This window comes from Pan paniscus, chromosome 1 (assembly GCF_029289425.2).
Source record: "Pan paniscus chromosome 1, NHGRI_mPanPan1-v2.0_pri, whole genome shotgun sequence".
NCBI lineage: Eukaryota > Metazoa > Chordata > Mammalia > Primates > Hominidae > Pan > Pan paniscus.
In genome coordinates, this window is record NC_073249.2 from 93,980,283 (window position 1) to 93,997,949 (window position 17,667).

At 47.0% G+C, this 17,667-nt stretch overlaps 2 protein-coding genes across 11 annotated transcripts in view; one reads left to right on the forward strand and one right to left on the reverse strand.

The window, feature by feature from the left end:
* The window catches only part of SYT11 (synaptotagmin 11), a 24,703-nt gene extending 10,209 nt beyond the window's left edge, over positions 1–14,494 (reverse strand). For both annotated transcript variants that reach the window (XM_003821087.6, XM_008974592.5), the window contains exons 1-2: positions 14,255–14,494; positions 6,199–7,025 (exon numbers count right to left, since the gene is read on the reverse strand). In XM_003821087.6, the coding sequence (XP_003821135.3) occupies positions 6,199–7,025; positions 14,255–14,288 (861 nt within the window). In that variant the 5' untranslated portion in view covers positions 14,289–14,494. The remainder of the gene's footprint in view (positions 1–6,198; positions 7,026–14,254) is intronic.
* A 138-nt stretch (positions 14,495–14,632) lies between these two features.
* Positions 14,633–17,667, forward strand: part of GON4L (gon-4 like) — a 109,923-nt gene continuing 106,888 nt past the window's right edge. For 6 of the 9 annotated variants that reach the window (XM_024928448.4, XM_055100477.2, XM_063604646.1 and 3 more), the window contains exon 1: positions 16,831–16,942. The gene's annotated coding sequence lies outside the window, so the exon portion shown is untranslated. Of the gene's footprint in view, positions 14,747–16,187; positions 16,578–16,824; positions 16,943–17,667 lie in introns of those variants that run through there. The other 3 variants (XM_034937113.3, XM_063604640.1, XM_034937112.3) reach the window with 3 other exon arrangements.

Consider the following 17,667-nt stretch of genomic DNA (forward strand, 5'->3'; position numbering starts at 1 on the left):
CCATGCCCGGCCTATTGTCAGCTCTTAATCGTATCCATGGAAAGTATCCTCAGCCAGTTTTATTTTATTTTTATTATTTTTATTTTTATTTTTTTGAGACGGAATCTTGCTCTGTCACCCAGGCTGGAGTGCAGTGGCGCAATCTCGGCTCACTGCAACCTCCGCCTCCCGGGTTCAGGCCATTCTCCTGGCTCAGCCTCCTGAGTAGCTGGGACTACAGGCACCTGCCACCATGCCCGGCTAATTTTTTGTATTTTTAGTAGAGACGGGGTTTCACCGTGTTAGCCAGGATGGTCTCTATCTCCTGACCTCGTGATCCGCCTGCCTCGGCCTCCCAAAGTGCTGGGATTACAGGCGTAAGCCACTGCGCCCGGCCTTATTTTTATTTTTGAGATAGGGTCTCACTCTCTTGCCCAGGCTGGAGTGCAGTGGTGTGCACTCACTGCAGCCTTGACATCCAGGGCTCAAGTGATCCTCCCAACTCAGCATCCTGAGTAGATGGGACTACAGGCATGTGCTACCAGGCTCAGCTAATTTTTGTATTTTTGGTAAAGATGGGGTTTTGCTATGTTGCCCAGGCTGGTCTCAAACTCCTGGGCTCAAGTGATCTATCCGTCTCAGCCTCCCAAAGTGCTGGGAATACAGGTGTGAGCCACCATGCTTGGTCCCTCAGCCAATGTGTTTTTGTTTGTTTTGTTTGTTTTTCCCCTCGAGACAGGGTCTTGCTCTGTCACCCAGGTTGGAGTGCAGTGGCACGATCTCAGCTCACGGTAACCCCCACCTCTTGGGTTCAAGCGATTCTGGTGTCTCAGCCTCCTGAGTAGCTGGGATTACCGGCGTGAATCACCACCTCTGGGGTTTCCGCCACGTTGGCCAGGCTGGTCTTGATCTCCTGAGTGGAAGCCATCCGCCCACCTTAGCCTCCTTAAGTGCTGGAATTATAGGCGTGAGCCACCATGCCTGGCCCTCAGCCAGTTTTGAATTACAGTCTGGTTGCCCTTGCCAACCAGTATACTTCTGGGCTTTTTCCTTTTGCCAGAAATCAGAATGTAATCAGTGAATATAAACTCATTTTTACTATTAGCCACATCAAATGAAAAGTAATCCCATATGGAAAAGAAAATTGAATGGATTCCAAAACATTCAGAACTGAGCTATCCAATACAGTAGCCACTAGCTACACGTGCCTATTTACATTTTAATTTAAATTAAATGAAATTAAAATTATAGTTCCTCAGTTACACTAGCCACATTTCAAGTGCTCAATAGCGACATGTAGCTAGTAGCTACCACACTGCATGGTGCAAATATAGAACATTTCTATCATCATTAGACGGCACTGATCTAGAAAGGACTTTTGCATTGTTTTGGCTACTGCTCCCCTCTGTTTCCATGAATAATAATAAAATGTTAGCTAGGTTTGATATATCCATTTCTGGGGCCATCCTTCAATACTGAGTATCTAAATACTAAATATGCAGTCTTTAAATATGATTCTAACTTTATATACAGAGGAAGGATAGGTGAGGGGAAAAGCAACGTTTGATTTCTTTTTTTTTGAGACGCAGTCTTGCTCTGTCGCCAGGCTGGAGTGCAGTGGCATGATCTTGGCTCACTGCAACCTCTGTCTCCCGGGTTCAAGCAATTCTCCTGCCTCAGCCTCCTGAGTAGCTGGGACTACAGGCACGTGCCACCACGCCCAGCTAATTTTTGTATTTTTAGTAGAAACGGGGTTTCACCATGTTGGCCAGGATGGTCTCAATCTTTTGACCTTGTGATCTGCCTGCCTCGGCCTCCCAAAGTGCTGGGATTACAGGCCTGAGACACCGCGCCTAGCCGACATTTGATTTTAAAAGCACAGTTTTATTTGCAAGAATAACACGAATGACAAGATTATAGCTTAGGTTTCCCGATTACTTATTTAAAATTCTGTATCCTAAATCATCCATTCTAGGATAATCTTCCTAATCAAAATCCCCATGCCTCTTTCCTAGTTTTTTGGGAAAGTTGACAACTTCTGGTTACCCTTTTCATTTTTTTCTCCCTTAAAATCACTCCTCAGGCAACTGTCCTCCATCTGATCCCTCCTTCACCTTGGGCCATCTCACACGGGCAGCATGCCCATCCCCACTCAGCGCCGCTTTGTGATGCCCAAGTCTGTAGCCACAACACCACCTGAATGCCACTCCATTCTGCATTGAAGGCAGTTTAATGTCATTCCCTCAAGCCCCCTCCCTTTCTCTTTCTACCCAATTCCCATTCCAAGTAGCTATGTCAATGGCTCTTTCTTTTGAAAGAGCCATTGAAGGCTGTGAGCAAGCTCTGTTTCCCAGCCCCTTGGCCTAGTGAGGCAAAGGCCCTGTTGGGGGGCAGGCAAGCAGAAGGACAAGGGGGAGAAAGGATTTTCTCATGCCTGACAGAGCTGCGGGGCTCGGCTCTCTGAGGTCAATCTCCTTGCTCCTTCAGTGGAACAGAGGAACAGGAACAGTGGTCCTAAAGAATACACTCAGAAGAAATAATACTTAGGCAAGGGATAGTCTGTTTTCCTATAATTAGCAGAACCTCTTTCAGAGTGATTTTCTAGCCAAGGAGCCCTTGTATTAGGTGGACCATCATAAGCTCAATAAACCCTTCTTGGGGCCAGACGTACTGAGGGCCACCTCTAGCCTAAATCACAACCATGGGAAAACAAAACCTTAACATTCAATCCCATCCCCCTTTTCCTCCCTGCAATACACATACATGATCTGTTGCCCAGTCTGGAGTGCAGTTTGTGGTAATAGCTCACTGCAACCTCAAACTCCCGGGTTCAAGCAATCTTCCCGCCTTGGCCTTCCAAAGTGCTAGTATTAACAGGGGTGAGCCACTGTGCCTGGCCATATTTTCTTTTCTTTTTTTTTTTTTTAAATTTTTTATTTTGAGACAGGGTCTCATTCTGTCATCCAGGCTAGAGTGCAGTAGCTTTTTCCTGGTCTATGTAATCCAGACCAGGAAAACGCCCTTTACAGCCAGTGTGGCATGGTCCAGGGCAGCTCTAGCTCACGTTCACCAAGGGGAGATCCTACTTTGCTATGGTAGGGAGGATTTGGGATAGACATTTGCAGCCTGCACTTCTAGGGAACCTAGTGGATGAGTGACTAGGGAGATGACAGCCATGGCTCAGATGGAACATAGTCCTGCCTACGGGCGCTGGTTGGGAAAATGGGTTTAGGAAGCCTGGGAGGCTGGAAGGCTCTAGGGTGGGGCTGCACAGGCTCTGGGTATCCTATCTCGGGCCTCCTCCAGGGCATGTGTTGCTCAGGATCCTAGCCCTGGCTTATCCCTCCTCAAGGGAGTTAATAAAGTGGAAAGAAATGTGGCTCTTGCCAAGAGCCCCTGGCAGCTTAGCAAATGCCATTGTCTGTGCTGTGTCCAGGGCCCTTGATTTGAGGCTGTTTTGTTCCCAGCCCAAATCAGTCCCTTTCATTGCCAGTCTCTTCCCAGCTGCAGCTTGGCACAGAGCCATGTTCTACTCCCAGCCTTGGGCTGCAAGTGTATAGCTGTCTGGAGGAGTCCAGCTGGTTGGTGACTTTACCAAGGTTGGAGTCACAGGGAAGGGTGTATTGGAAAGGCTCCTCCTTCAAGGAGAGGTAGACAAGTGAAGGAGTGGAGGATGGGAGCTGCTGTGAAGGGAATACGGAAACAGCAGAATGGGTCGGCAGAGCCCTGAGGAAACAAGATGGGACAGGGGAGGGGAGAGAAGGGGATGAAACAGGCCACTGCTTCCATTTCTGTTCACACCTTCTGATTCCAGTCTCAGAGGATGCGAAAACCCCTTCAGGGCTGGACTCTGGGATGTCTCATTGTATCCTGGCATTGAGAACCACAAGATGTTGTGGCAGTGTCTTGTTTATGCTCTGACGTTCACCAAGTTTTCCTATAATTAGCAGAACCTCTTTCAGAGTGATTTTCTAGCCAAGGAGCCCTTGTATTAGGTGGACGAACATAACCTCAATAAACCCTTCTTGGGGCCAGATGTCCTGAGGGCCACCTCTACCCTAAATCACAATCACAAGTGTGTCTAATATTCTTCAAGATTCTTGGACTTCCCTGGCCCCTGTGACATGGATCTGAGTGTGCCAGGTGGCAGTAGCAGTTCCTTCAGGCAATGAAAGGCAGGACCGGGCTGGCTGCAGGGGGACAGGTGCCTACTACAGAGCAGAGAAGGCAAGAATACACACACACAAAGTGTGCTCCCTGCTGTCCCCCACCCAGACTTGGCACAGTACCCTTCTTCAGCAGGCAAACCTTGTTCCTGGGTACTCACTGCACACTCTGCACCTGCTAACTTAGGAGCCTCTTCTATCCAGTCCTGAGCCTCCTGTCTACCCACTGAGTCCAGTGAGGACTTGTAGGTAAAAAAGGTATCAAGAAATAAGTATGATCTGCCCACAGGCAGAGCTTTTTCTGGGAGATGTGCGGTTGTTTCTAGTGGCCTCGAAATTCTTTCCTAACCTCCTTCACCGATTCCTCCCTTGTCTTCCTTCACTGTGTCAAAACAAAATATAAATATTTACAAACCACATGCATCACCCAGGTATCAAACTTGACTAATAATAGGAATAACAATAATAGTAACGGTCACAATTTATTGAAGGCTCACTGTGTCCTAGTAGCTATATAAAATCATCATCCTACTCTATTCCCATAAGAAACTGAGACTTAGCGAAAGTGAAGCAGCTTGCCCAAGGTCATTTAGCTGGTGGAATTTGGATTTAAACTCAGGTCTGACTTCAAAGTCCTTGCTATTTTAACCACTTATGTTATACCCTGAAAAAGACATGAAACTCTAAGTTTAAAATTTCAACAACTTCTTTCATAGCACCTACCATACTCACTATACAGTAATTACAAAAAATATTTGTCTTTCTCCTTCAATAAAGTGAAACTTCTTCAAGGGCAATCATATGCCAGGCATATTATCTCATTTGATTCTCTGTAAGGAAGACAATATTATCAGCTCCATTTTACAAATGAGAAAATAGAGGCTTAGAGGGGTCGAGTAACTCACCCGTGTCACACGGCTGGCAAGTGGTAAGCTGGAGAGTAAAGTCGTGCAGTCCAATTCTGGAGCCCAAGTGTTTAACTGCAGCATTTCACTGCCTCCCCAGTTGTGGAAGAAATAAATGAACTAATGGGATTGGGTGGGGCTACACTTACTGTGCTCCTGAAATTACAACTCAAGAGCCAATGTCGGTCCAGTGGGAAGAGGGAGAGAGAAGGCAGGATGGAGGGCCCTCGTCCCTCTTCTAATACAAAGAGGGAGGACAGGAGAAATGGAGAGAGGGGAAGTGTCTATGGCAAAGGTTTGGGCCTAGAAGGGTGAAGCAATTCATTGAATTGCATTGTAAAATGGTCATAAGAAGACATGTGCATGACGGCTGGGTGCAGTGGCTCATGCCTGTAATCCCAGTACTTTTGGAGTCCGAGGCAGGTGGATCACCTGAGGATAGAAGTTCAAGACTAGCCAGGCTAACATGGTGAATCCCCGTTTCTACTAAAAATACAAAAAATTAGCCAGGCGTGGTGATGGGTGCTTGCAATCCCAGCTACTCGGGAGGCTGAGGCAGGAGAATAGCTTGAACCCGGGCGGTGGGGGTTGCAATGAGCTGAGATTGCGCCATTGCACTCCAGCCTGGGCGACAAGAGTGAAACTCTGTCTCAAAAAAAAAAAAAAAAAAAAAAAAGACATGTACATGGTATCATTTACACCCCTAGGTTAGGGTTGGGAAAGGGAAGCTGAGGGAAAAATTACTGAATTATTGTCACAGCTTCTCAGCTGTGAAAAATAAATTCACTGGAGGAAGATCACATCATTTTGGAGAGGAAATTAGCCCCCATATCCCTGATATAATGAAGGATCTACAAATGGTAGGCCAGCCTGTTCCAAGTAAGCTGGACAGCATCAGGATGCCAACCACTAAGTGAAATGGTGAAAGCTATTGGACCTTCTCTCCTCAGGAAGTTGCTTCTTAGAGGAGACCTAATCTGCCAGGCCCTCTGTCTTACTCTGACCACTGCTTATCCTTGACAGCCAAGAGCTTCCTCTCTATAGCCCTTCTTTGCCACCCAACCCACTCCCCTCCCCCTCCCATTTATCCCCTGAGATATTTTCTCCCCCAACCTACCATTGCTCCCCAACACACACTTCCTACTCACCTGGATATTCCTTTTGATGATGTCCCTGGTCAGTTGTACCTTGCCTGTGCTGGGGTCCACCCCTGCCAGTGGCACCATGACCTCGCCAATGACATCATCCCGAGAGAAGCGGTCAAAGCTGAGGACGAGGAAGTGCAGCACCAGGTCCTGCAGCTGGCTGTAGGGGATGCCATAGAAGGTGAAGGTCTCATCAAACACAGGGTCCAGGGTCTTCCGCAGCACTCTGGTCTTCACCCGATGCCGTTTGTCAGGAAGGATGGTCATTTTGATGTAGGGGTCAGATCCCTGGGTCTGGTCATCCATCACTGGCAGCCCATGGGCCTCCTGGATTGTCACCACCAGGGCTTTTTTCGGGAAGTTATAGTCCACTGAGAAGGTGAGGGATCCTAGCATGACATCCTCCTCTGGAGATGATGGAGAGGTGGTTTTGCTCTCCCCAGGGGTCAGGCTTGTAATAGGGCTCCTTAGTTCTTCCCCATAGTCCATTTTGATGGGTAATTGGTCTATACAAGATCCAGAGCTAGGCCCCCTGGGATCTTTGTCTCGGCTTAGCAGGCCAGCCTCTGCTGCGTCCACCAACAGGTTCCTACGTCCACCTTCCCTCCCAGGACCATCTTTGTCTCTCCGCACTTTGATGATTTTCTTCTTGTTGCTGAGGGTCTCTGGGTATATGCTGATGCCTTTGAGCATGTGAATAAACTTGTATGGTGGGTTCTTGTGCTTCTTCTCTGCCTGCTGGTGGCAGCATGACCAGACAAAGACGGTCACCGAGACACACACCACCAGCACGGAGGCCCCGATGAGGCCGGCCACCACCGGTGACACATCTGAAGGCAGAGATCAGAGATGTGTCAGGGCGGGTGGACTTTACCTCCTGTCTAGATCTCCCCTGCTCATTGCCACTGCTGGAGCCAAGCTAATCTTCAATCTAGCCTCTAAAGCGAAATGTGCTCATCTGGGCTTCAGAATTTTTCCCTTCTATTAGAGGCACCCTCTCCCAACCTCTCCAACCACTCCACGGCTTTTCCTCCCAGCCTTCTCTAGAAAGCCTTCTCTGAAGCACCCCACTTGACTCTATGTTCTTTTCTAGACCTTCTCTCAGCACTTATAGACTTGGTTTGCTCATACTGATTTGTGCTTCACATAAAGCTGCTCTGTACGTGTTCTAAGATCACCTTTTTACATGAGCACCTGTTCACTTCAACTGTTACACAAGATGTTTGGTTTCAGGATATTCCATAGCATCCAGAACAGGGCCTGCACTGACTGACTCGCTGTCAGGCTAGGGTGGAAGGGTGTGGAGCCGAGTTTAGATGGTCTTGGTAGGGTGTTCAGGGTAGTAAAAATGGATGGGTGCCAAAAGGAAGAATTCTGGGTTTATGTACTTTTAAAATATGTTCCAAAATTTTAGCTCCCAGGTATATAAAATACAAGGCTGGGTGCAGTGGCTCACACTTGTAATCCCGGCACTTTGGGAGGCTGAGGCGGGTGGATCATTTGAGGTCAGGAGTTCAAGACCAGACTGACCAACATGGTGAAACCCCGTCTCTACTAAAAATATAAAAAATTAGCTGGGCGTGGTGGCATGTGCCTATAATCCCAGCTACTTGGGAGGCTGATGCAGGAGAATCGCTTGAACCTGGGAGGCAGAGGTTGCAGTGAGCTGAGATCGTGCCACTGCACTCCAGCCTGGGCAAAAGACCGAGACCCCATCTCAAAAAAAAAAAAAGAAAAAAAAAAAAGAGAAAGAGAAATAGATTTTTTTGTTTCCCTTACCCTAGTCTTATCTTTTCCCACAAAAATTGGAACCTCAAGTTTCTTCGCTCCCTCAAGTTCATTGAGGCTAAATTGGGTTTAGGCTTTAAAGGTCCAGATTAGGCCTATAGTTTTTTCCACTTTACTTTTTAGGGGACCACTTGGAAGGGAGGGAGAACTAAGGAAATAAATGTAGCCTGGGCAACATGGCAAAACCCCATCTCTACACAAAAAAATTACAAAAATTAGCAGGGCATGGTGGCACATGCCTGTAGTCCCAGCTATTTGGGAGGCCAAGGTAAGAGGATCACTTGAGCCCAGGAGGTGGAGGTTGCAGTGAGTTAAAATCGTGCCACTGCACTCCAGCCTGGGCAACAGAGCGAGGAAAAAAAAGAAAAGGAAATAGACATAATTCCAGCATTTCCCCGATTCTTTCTGGAACATTCTTTTTTTTTTTTTTTGAGACGGAGTTTTGCACTTGTTGCCCAGGCTGAAGTACAATGGCGCGATCACGGCTCACCACAACCTCCGCCTCCAGAGTTCAAGCAATTCTCCTGCCTCAGCCTCCCGAGTAGCTGGGATTACAGGCATGCGCCACCATGTCCGGCTAATTTTTGTATTTTTAGTAGAGACAGGGTTTCTCCACGTTGGTCAGGCTGGTCTCGAACTCCCAACCGCAAGTGATCCAATCGCCTCGGCCTCCCAAAGTGCTGGGATTACAGGCATGAGCCACTGCGCCCGGCCTGAAGCATTCTTGTATCAGGCATCTGTGCAGCTCACTGCTTCACTTATCGTGAGCCTCGAACCTCACTGGATGAGGGAAATATTTCCTGTCTGCCCCCAAGTAAGATAATGTCCCCATCACCCTTCCTTAATTTTCTTCATGGAGCTTATTATCCTGACATATATTTATTATCTGTCTTTGATCACTAGACAAGCTTAATAAAACAGCAACTTTGTCTGTTTTGTTCACTGCTATAGTCCCACGTCCTAGAACTATGCGGCATGTAGTAAGCGTTCAGTGAACAAAAGAGTCAGTGAATTCAAAACAGCCTCCGCAGATTAGAAAGAGAGGATTGAGGCCTGGTGCGGTGGCTCATGCCTGTAATCCCAGCACTTTGGGAGGCTGAGGTAGGCAGATCACCTGAGGTCAGGAGTTCGAGACCAGCCTGGCCAACATGGGGAAACCCTGTCTCTACTAAAAATTCAAAAATTAGCCTGGCATGGTGGCAGGTGCCTGTAATCCCAGCTACCTGGGAGGCTGAGGCAGGAGAATAGCTTGAACCTCGGAGGCGGAGGCTGCAGTGAGCTGAGATTGTGCTACTGCACTCCATTCTGGGTGACAGAGTGAGACTCCATCTCAAAAAAAAAAAAAAAAAAAGGATTGAGTCAAGATGATTACATACATCAGGGATAAATGTAAATTTCTATTTGGACTCAAAAACCTATTTATAGTCAATAACCTCACTTGATGAGTCAAAAATGACTTAGGAATTTAGGCAACCACAATCTTGGACTATAATTAGTATAATGCCTACTGTTTTCCCTTCTATTAGAGGTATCCTCTCCTATCCTCTCCAACCAATCCATGGCTTTTTCTTCCCTCCAAACCTAGATGAAGGGTTTATCTTCTCTAGAAAGCCTATGAGCATCATGAGCACAATACTATGAGCATAATGTCCAGATTACATGAGAGGCAGGTATAATTTCATCTGCACTGGTCATAATATACATGTAATATTGTGTATAGCAGTGACAATAATAAAATTGCTATTTTTTGTGTAAATTTATATGTCCCTGCCAGGCATTGTGGTAGAGCTTACTTTTTTTATTTCTTTTGAGACAGCGTCTCATTTTATTGCCTAGGCTGAAGTGCAGTGGCACAAGCTTGGCCCACTGCAACCTCCACCACCTGGGCTCAAGTGATCCTCCTGCCTCAGCCTCCTGAGTAGCTGGGACTACAGGCACATGCCATCACACCTGGCTAATTTTCGTATTTTTTGCAGAGATGGAATTTCACCATGTCACTCAGGCTGGAGTGCAGTGGCATGCATGATCGCAGCTTACTGAAGCTTTGACCTCCCCAGTTCAAATGATCTTCTTGCCTCAGCCTCCTAAGGAACTGGGACTACAGGCATGTGCCATCATGCCTGGTTAATTTTTTTTTTTTTTGAGACGGAGTCTTGCTTTGCCCAGACTTGAGTGCAATGGCGCGATCTCGGCTCACTGCAACCTCTGCCTCCCTGGTTCAAGTGATTCTCCTGCCTCAGCTTCCTGAGTAGCTGGGATTACCAGCACGTGCCACTACACCTGGCCAGTTTTTGTATTTTTAGTAGAGACGGGGTTTCACCATATTGGCCATGCTGGTCTCGAACTCCTGACCTCAAGTGATCTGCCAGCCTTGGCCCCCCAAAGTGCTAGGATTACAGGCATGAGCCACCATGCCCAGCTAATTTTTAAATTTTTTTTAGAGATGAGTCTTCACTATATTGCCCAGGTGGTCTTGAACTCCTGGGCTCAAGCAATTCTGCTTTAGTCTCCACCAAATTGCTGGGATTACAGGTGTAAGCCACCATGCCTAACCAAGGAAGAGTTACATTTTATTTAAAATATATATTTATTGTTATTTTTTTTTAGAGACGTGGTCTCACTCTGTGGCCCAGGCTGCAGTGCAGTGGTGCAATCACAGCTCACTGCAGCCTTGAACTCCTGGGCTCAAGCAATCTTACTACCCTAGACTCCTGAATAGCTGGGACTACAGGACCATGCCACTATGCCTGGCTAATTAAAAAAAATTTTTTTTAGAGACAAGGTGCTATGTTGCCCAGTCTGGTTTTGAATTCCTGGCCTCAAGATCCTCTTGCCTCAGTCTCTTGAGTCGCTGGAATTATAAGCACGACCCACTGTACCCGGGTTCATTTTAAAATAATATAGATAAGGAGCAAAACATTATTAACAAAATAAATCAAGGTGACCATGTCTATATCCATACCGAATAATAATAGTGTTTAGTCTCAAAGTATTAAATGAAATAGCTTTTAGGGAAAGTTTCCACAAAATGGAGACAGCCTTGGTAGTAAGCTACTTGAAGGCAGGCAGGAACAATATCCTATGGATCTTTGAATCCCTCAAGAGTCTCTTGCTTCTAATAGGAGTTCAGTAAATATTTGGTTGAACAACTAATTGGATTCAGTTGCCATTAAGAATGGGCACAGCCTAAGGAAGTGGCTCTCCATTCATCAATCAGGTGCTTTCCTGCAAATTGTTTGCTACTCATTAGTGAAACTGAACACTGTCTCTATGAGAAGAGGAACACAGGAAACTACCAAGACAGGCATATTTTTTGGAATGATCATAAAGAGAGATCTGAAGGCTTAGATTAGGAGACACCTGGGCAATTCTTTTGGCTCTATCATAGATTTATTCCCTGCAGCAGTGCGGCGGCGGGGGGGTGGGGGGGGGTGGGGGGCAACCCACTGCTGCTTACATATTTACAATGCATCAACTTTTATTGTTAGAAAATGGAGATAGGGTAGAAAAGAGAGAAGATGAAGAATTCTCATATTCCAGGAGGATAGAGAAGGAAAAGAAGAGAAACAGATGAACGCATCTTTGAATTATCTAGTTGTTCCCCCTGGCCTTGTTTCCTATTTTTGCTGTTCTTTCTTCATTTTAGTATTTGTTAACTCTTGCCTCTCTCCCTGAAACCAAGACAATGAGCTAGAATCATCAAAGATATTAAAACCTAGAGCTCTCTGTCTTGCTTTAGTCCAAAGCTTGGTGGGAAATGGAAGTTGAAACTAATGGCTGAAGTGAGTGTTTTAAAGTAGCTATAAATTGCAGTGACCTGTGCTTCTCGCTCCTTTTGTCCTCCATGGTCATGGATAATTGAGTGTTGGCTTGGTGTATCACCCAAGTGCTGTGGCATTTGAAATGAAGTACTCTATGAGATGTGAAAAAGTTGGAAGTGGTAGTTCTCTATGTAGGAGATCCTCTGTAATGGTTTAAAGACCTGCAAGACACATCTGGGCTATTGGCCAGCTCCTTCAGCTTCTGACCAGAACTGCTTTTATTGACACCCCCTTTCCTAAACATAGCCTTTCGCAGTCAAGTAGACAAATATAATACAATGGAATGAGAAGAAATTTTGGCTTCAGCCAGACATTGGTTTAAATCCTAGCATTGGCCAGGTGCAGTGGCTCACACCTGTAATCCCAGCACTTTGGGAGGCCAAGGTGGGCAGATCACCTGAGGTCGGGAGTTCAAGACCAGCCTGACCAACATGGATAAACCCCATCTCTACTAAAAATACAAAATTAGCCGGGTGTGGTGGCACTTGTCTGTAATCCCAGCTACTTGGGAGGCTGAGGCAGGATAATCGCTTGAACCCAGGAGGCAGAGGTTGTGGTGGGCCAAGATCATGCCATTGCACTCCAACCTGGGCAACAAGATCGAAACTCCGTCTCAAAAACAAAAACAAACTAGTGTTACCGTTAGTCATTTGTTTGGCTTTAGCCAAGTTATTTTATTTCTGAGCCTTGGTTTCCTTGTCTGGCAAGTATATATAATAATACATACACTCGAGGGTATTTGTTAGGATTAAATAAAATGTAGTATGTAACAGGCTGATATAATTTATTTTCCCTTTCCCAATAATAGTCCCTCTAAGAGAAATCACTATATTATGTTCCACACCATCTCCTTTTTTCAAGGATTCTGGAACTGCAGTTAGAGAAAGGAATCTGTTGGAAGGGAATAAGAAGAAAAAGAACAGGAAGAAATCATGGATTGCTCATGTGATCATGAAAGGGACTTTTGTTTTGGAAACTTAGAACTCAAAGAATAAAGATGCGGAAGGTGAAGTGGAAGAAAAAATACAATCAAGATTTAGCCTTGGGGAATAAGTGAGAACAAGTAGTTAATGAGTGTGAAGATCAGTTATCTGAACACATCTGATTTGATTTCTTCTTCCTTATTCTGAGGGGATAGAGCACACTGGATTCTGCTCATTTCACTGTACCTCTTATTCAGGAATGAGAAAAGCCATTTCCTAGCTGGATTGTGTCTCCACCCTAAAAACTGGAGTCCCAATGCTCAAACCTACTGGATTGTCTGAGGGATAGAATCCCTGAAGGAATAAGAAGGTTCTTTGGCAGCAACTCTCACTGGCTTCCCCCATCTAAACTGAATCAAGGAGAAGCAGGGCAATTATATTTTATTTATTTGATCAGGAAAGCATAACACAGGAAGTTTGCTCCTTTAGCATATAATGCGGGAGTCCCCAAAGAGGAAAAAACTTCCTTCTCAAGCTTGTCTTTGCCACCTTCTTCCCTATTTTCCACTCCACTTTCTGCTCCAGGGAGTGTAAAACTAATCTTGGAGCCCACAGGGCTGGGTCGGGGACCAGCCGCTCTGAAATGACGTAATGCTTTCTGCGGTACACAAAGCGGCCTCCCCCGGGCTGGGCCTCTTTCGCCCCTCCCTCTCCGGCCTGGATCGCGCCCCCGCCAGCATCAACGCTGGTCAGTCCCCCTTTTTGAAAAGGCGGCCCAGGGAAACAGGGAACAAAGGCCCCGGAAGGAGAGCCTCGGCGCTGCCAGGAGGCCCAGAAATAGACATCACGTCATCCCCCAGCCCAGCAGCGCCAAGCGCCATTTGGTAGCATCGGATGGACCCCACCATTACGATGCGGAATGGAGCTTGCAGGGCTCACGTTTCCTCCTAGCCCCAGCATCCAGCTGACCGGCTTAAGGAGTGGCTTCCTTTTTGCTCCCCACCCCCGCACCCCTCTTTCCCCAGAGGCCGCCGCCTCCCCTGGCTGCCAGCCACACGGCCCACAGTCTTCAAGCTGCCATCTTGATGCCCCATCCCCCTTGTCACTTCCCTCCCCCGCAGCCCTTAGGAATGGGAGGGGGAGGAAGGGGCACCGCCCTGTGTGCCCCAAGGGGGAGGGCTTGGCCTACCCCACCTCTCCTCCCCCAGAAGGAGGGGTTCACATCCTCCGCACGCTTGCTGTTTCTCACCTCCAGCAGTGCTGACAGTGCACCATACAAGGTTTTAGCATCCTGGACTTCCCCACCCTCGGTGTGGCTCAGGCCCTGCCAGTCCCTGCAGCCCATAGCTCAAGTTCATGCACTGTCAACTGCCCACTACCCACTACCCACCACCACAGGCCCGATTTTAGTGGGGCTGGCATTTTGAAGGCTCTGGTCTGGGCTGCATTCTCTGCCCTGCCGCTGGGCCCCCTTGGCCTTGCAACCATTCTGACCACCTCAAGCTTAGTTTTCCCGAGTCTACTTACCAAAGCTAGGTCGGATATTGGTGATCTCAGCCATGTCGTAATCAGAGGCTGTTGCTATAACGTTTTTGCAATGGTGAGACAGCTCTGGGAACCCTCGGTCAGTACCGAGGCAGCAGCTGTAGAGCTCTAGGTCAGGGAAGGGGGAAGGTATCCAGCGGACGCCTCCTGCGACGGTCCGGCCCCTAGTTGTCAGCTGCGCTCAGCTCTTAAGATGCTACGGGGATGCTCTGAGCTAAGGATGCAGGTGCAGTCAGACTGGTCCTGATGCGAGGTAGGCTCCGCCTTCTTCCGAATGGTCCTCGGAAGAAGACTCCGCCTCTTCCGAATGGTCCTCGGAAGAAGACTCCGCCTCTTCCGAAAGATTACGGAAGTCAGGCCTCGCCCCCTTCAGGAAGCTCTCCCGGAGGGGACTCCTCCCACCGCCGAGTTTTCCCGAGAATGAGGCCCCGCCCACTGACGCGCTGTGGTTCCAAAACGAGAAAGTACTGAAGGGTAAGAAGCATAGGTAGATTATTATATGAAATCCTCTGATTTCAGTTTTCTGGGCTTTAATACAGCAGCAAAATGTTCTCGGTCCTGAGTTCCAGAATTTTGGGAAAATAAAATTCTGTGCTGCCTGGATTTCAGTATCGACTGCCATCATTATGCATTTCTGAGACCGCTAAAGGTTATTACGGAACTTTTTTTTTAGGCTTATATTTCACAGTGGATGGAAACTGTCTTAAACCTCAGAAACTCTGATGAAAGACCAAACCTGGGGATGGTTGCACAACTCTGAACATTTACTAATTTTAAAAAAACAGCCGGGCACGGTGGCTCATGCCTGTAATCCCAAACCTTTGGGAGGCCAAGGCGGGCAGATTACTTGAGGTCAGGAGTTCGAGACCAGCCTGGCCAGCATGGTGAAACCCCCGTCTCTACTAAAAATACAAAGATTAGCCGGGCGTGGTGGCACACGCTACTTGGGAGGCTGAGACACGAGGATCGCTTGAGCCCAGGAGGTGGAGGTTGCAGTGAACCGAGATCGCGCCACTGCACTCCAGCCTGGGCAACAGAATAAGACTCCGTCTCAAAAAAAAAAAAAAAAAAAAAAAAAAATTTGGTTGTACACGTAAAACAGATGGATATTGTGGTATGTAAAGCTGTTTTTTTTTTAAAAAAAAAAAAACAAAAACAAAAAAACTAATGAAAAGTGCCAAAGTTAATCACAGTTGAATTTTTTTCATGAACCTCAAGTGCTTAGGGTTTCGTATGAGAGAGGCCAAACCGAAAGATCTGTGTATTCTGTAGGTAAAAGAACAACACACATGAAACTCCGAGCTTCTGGAGTCTTCCTTGGTATTTGGGAGAGTTGGTGTGATTCAGGTTAGAGTCAGACTACTGCCATGTTTGCATAAATTTCAACCTTCATTTTGGCTGTGGATAATTTCATCCGTTGGATTCTGTTTACAGATAGGATTAGTTCAAATGTATAAATTTGTGTTGGTGGTTTACCTGTAAAATGAGGGGGTTGAAAGTATTTTTCCACCTTTTGACATTCTGTTTTTATTTTATTATTTTTTTAATCTCCGTGGATTCCAGACATTCTGTTTTTCTAGAAAAGTGGAAATAACATCATTTTAGAAGTCATTCATTCATTCGCTCATTCAAAAAGCACGTATTGAATTATTGAACATCTGTTACACCCCAGGCAGCCTCCTGGACACTGGGTCAATGCATTATTAGCTAGAGTTAGGAGACTTAATACCTGATTCTCCTTGATAGCTGTCTGTGTACCGTTGTGAAATCACCTACTCAGCTGAGCCAGAACTTTGTCCTGTGCAAACTGGAATATGATATAATAATCTTACAGTCTATTGTGGAGACCAAGTCACCTAAGAAAATATGAGAGCATTTTGTAAAATGCAGAATATTGTACATATATGAATAATTACTATAGCCTGAGTCCAAGAGTGCCTTAGTTTTAATCAGGAGCCTGCACTATTTGTAATTTAGAGACTTCTTTTTCTGGCATTTTATGACTTCTTCAGTCCCTTGGTCCTGTGTTCCAGGTGACTCGTAGTGAGAAAAATTAGTTGTTAATCTTTTTTTTTTTTTTTTTTTTTTTTGATACAGAGTCTCACTGTCGCTCAGGTTGGAGTGCAGTGGCACGATGCCGGCTCACTGCAACCTCCGTCTCCCGGGTTCAAGCGATTCTCCTGCCTCAGCCTCCAGAGTAGCTGGGATTACAGGCGTGCGCCACCACGCCCAGCTAATTTTGTATATTTAGTAGAGACGGGGTTTCACCATGTTAGCCAGGCTGATCTTGAAGTCCCGACCTCAGGTAATCCGCCCGCCTCCGTCTCCCAAGGTGCCGGGATTACAGGCGTGAGCCACCGCGCCTGGCCCCCAAATTAGCTGTTAATCTAAACCACTGAATCTTAACCTCAGTTTTGAGTAGGATAACTCCATGGGCAGAGAAAGCCAAGTAGTGCCTTTAAATTTTTTTGCCAATAACTGACGCACTAACGTTGTGGCTTCACTCTGCCCTAAAATGGGGTGGCGCATAGTGTTAGGCGCATGCTCCTTGATGCCCTGCGGCGCGGCGCTCCGAGGCTCGGGGACGCGCACGCAATTCGCTGTTGTTGGCTGACTTCCGGTGGTGCCAAAGCCGTTTCCGTGGAATCAGGCCGGCTGGTGAGGGTACAGGTTTGTGTGTGGTGGGATGGGAAGAGGCAGGTGGGAGCTGGGACACCTGGACGAACGATGTCCAGGTTGAGAAGGTCGGGTCTGAGGGTGGGCGCTGGGTGCGTGGCGGAAGTTAAGGGCGTGAAGTCCAGTGTCTAGTTGGGAATGGGGACTGGAGCCAGCCCTGGGCACCGAGGTGGAAGCGCGGTTAGGACCCCTTTTGAAAATGTTTTCCTAGGAGAGGGCCGTGCCGGGGCTGCCTCCACATTGGCATTCATTCACCCTGCTGGGCCGACTTGGGTTCCCAAAAAAGTGGACTCTGTCGAGCTACTGCTGTGTTTGAGGTGCCTGGAGCTGAAGTAGCTGTCTTTCTTTCCTTTTTCTTTCTTTCTTTTTCTTTTTTTCCCCTTTTTTTGATCTCAGTAATTATCTGTGAAATAAAAGAGCTGCCCTGGCTACTCCCATTCTATTTCTTATAAGGTCACCACCATCTCTCACAGGAATCAACGAAATCTTCATGTTTTATTGAGCTTTAATTACTGAGTTTTAATTACATCAGTTGATTGAGGGGATGGAGAATCTCCCCTAATGTCTTGGAGAAACAGAAGGGAGGTTTAAAACTAACTGTAGGTCGGGCGCGGTGGCTCACGCCTCTAATCCTAGCACTTTGGGAGGCTGGGGCGGGAGGATCGCTTGAGGCCAGGAGTGTGAGACCAGCCTGGGTAACAAATCGAGACCCCGTCTCT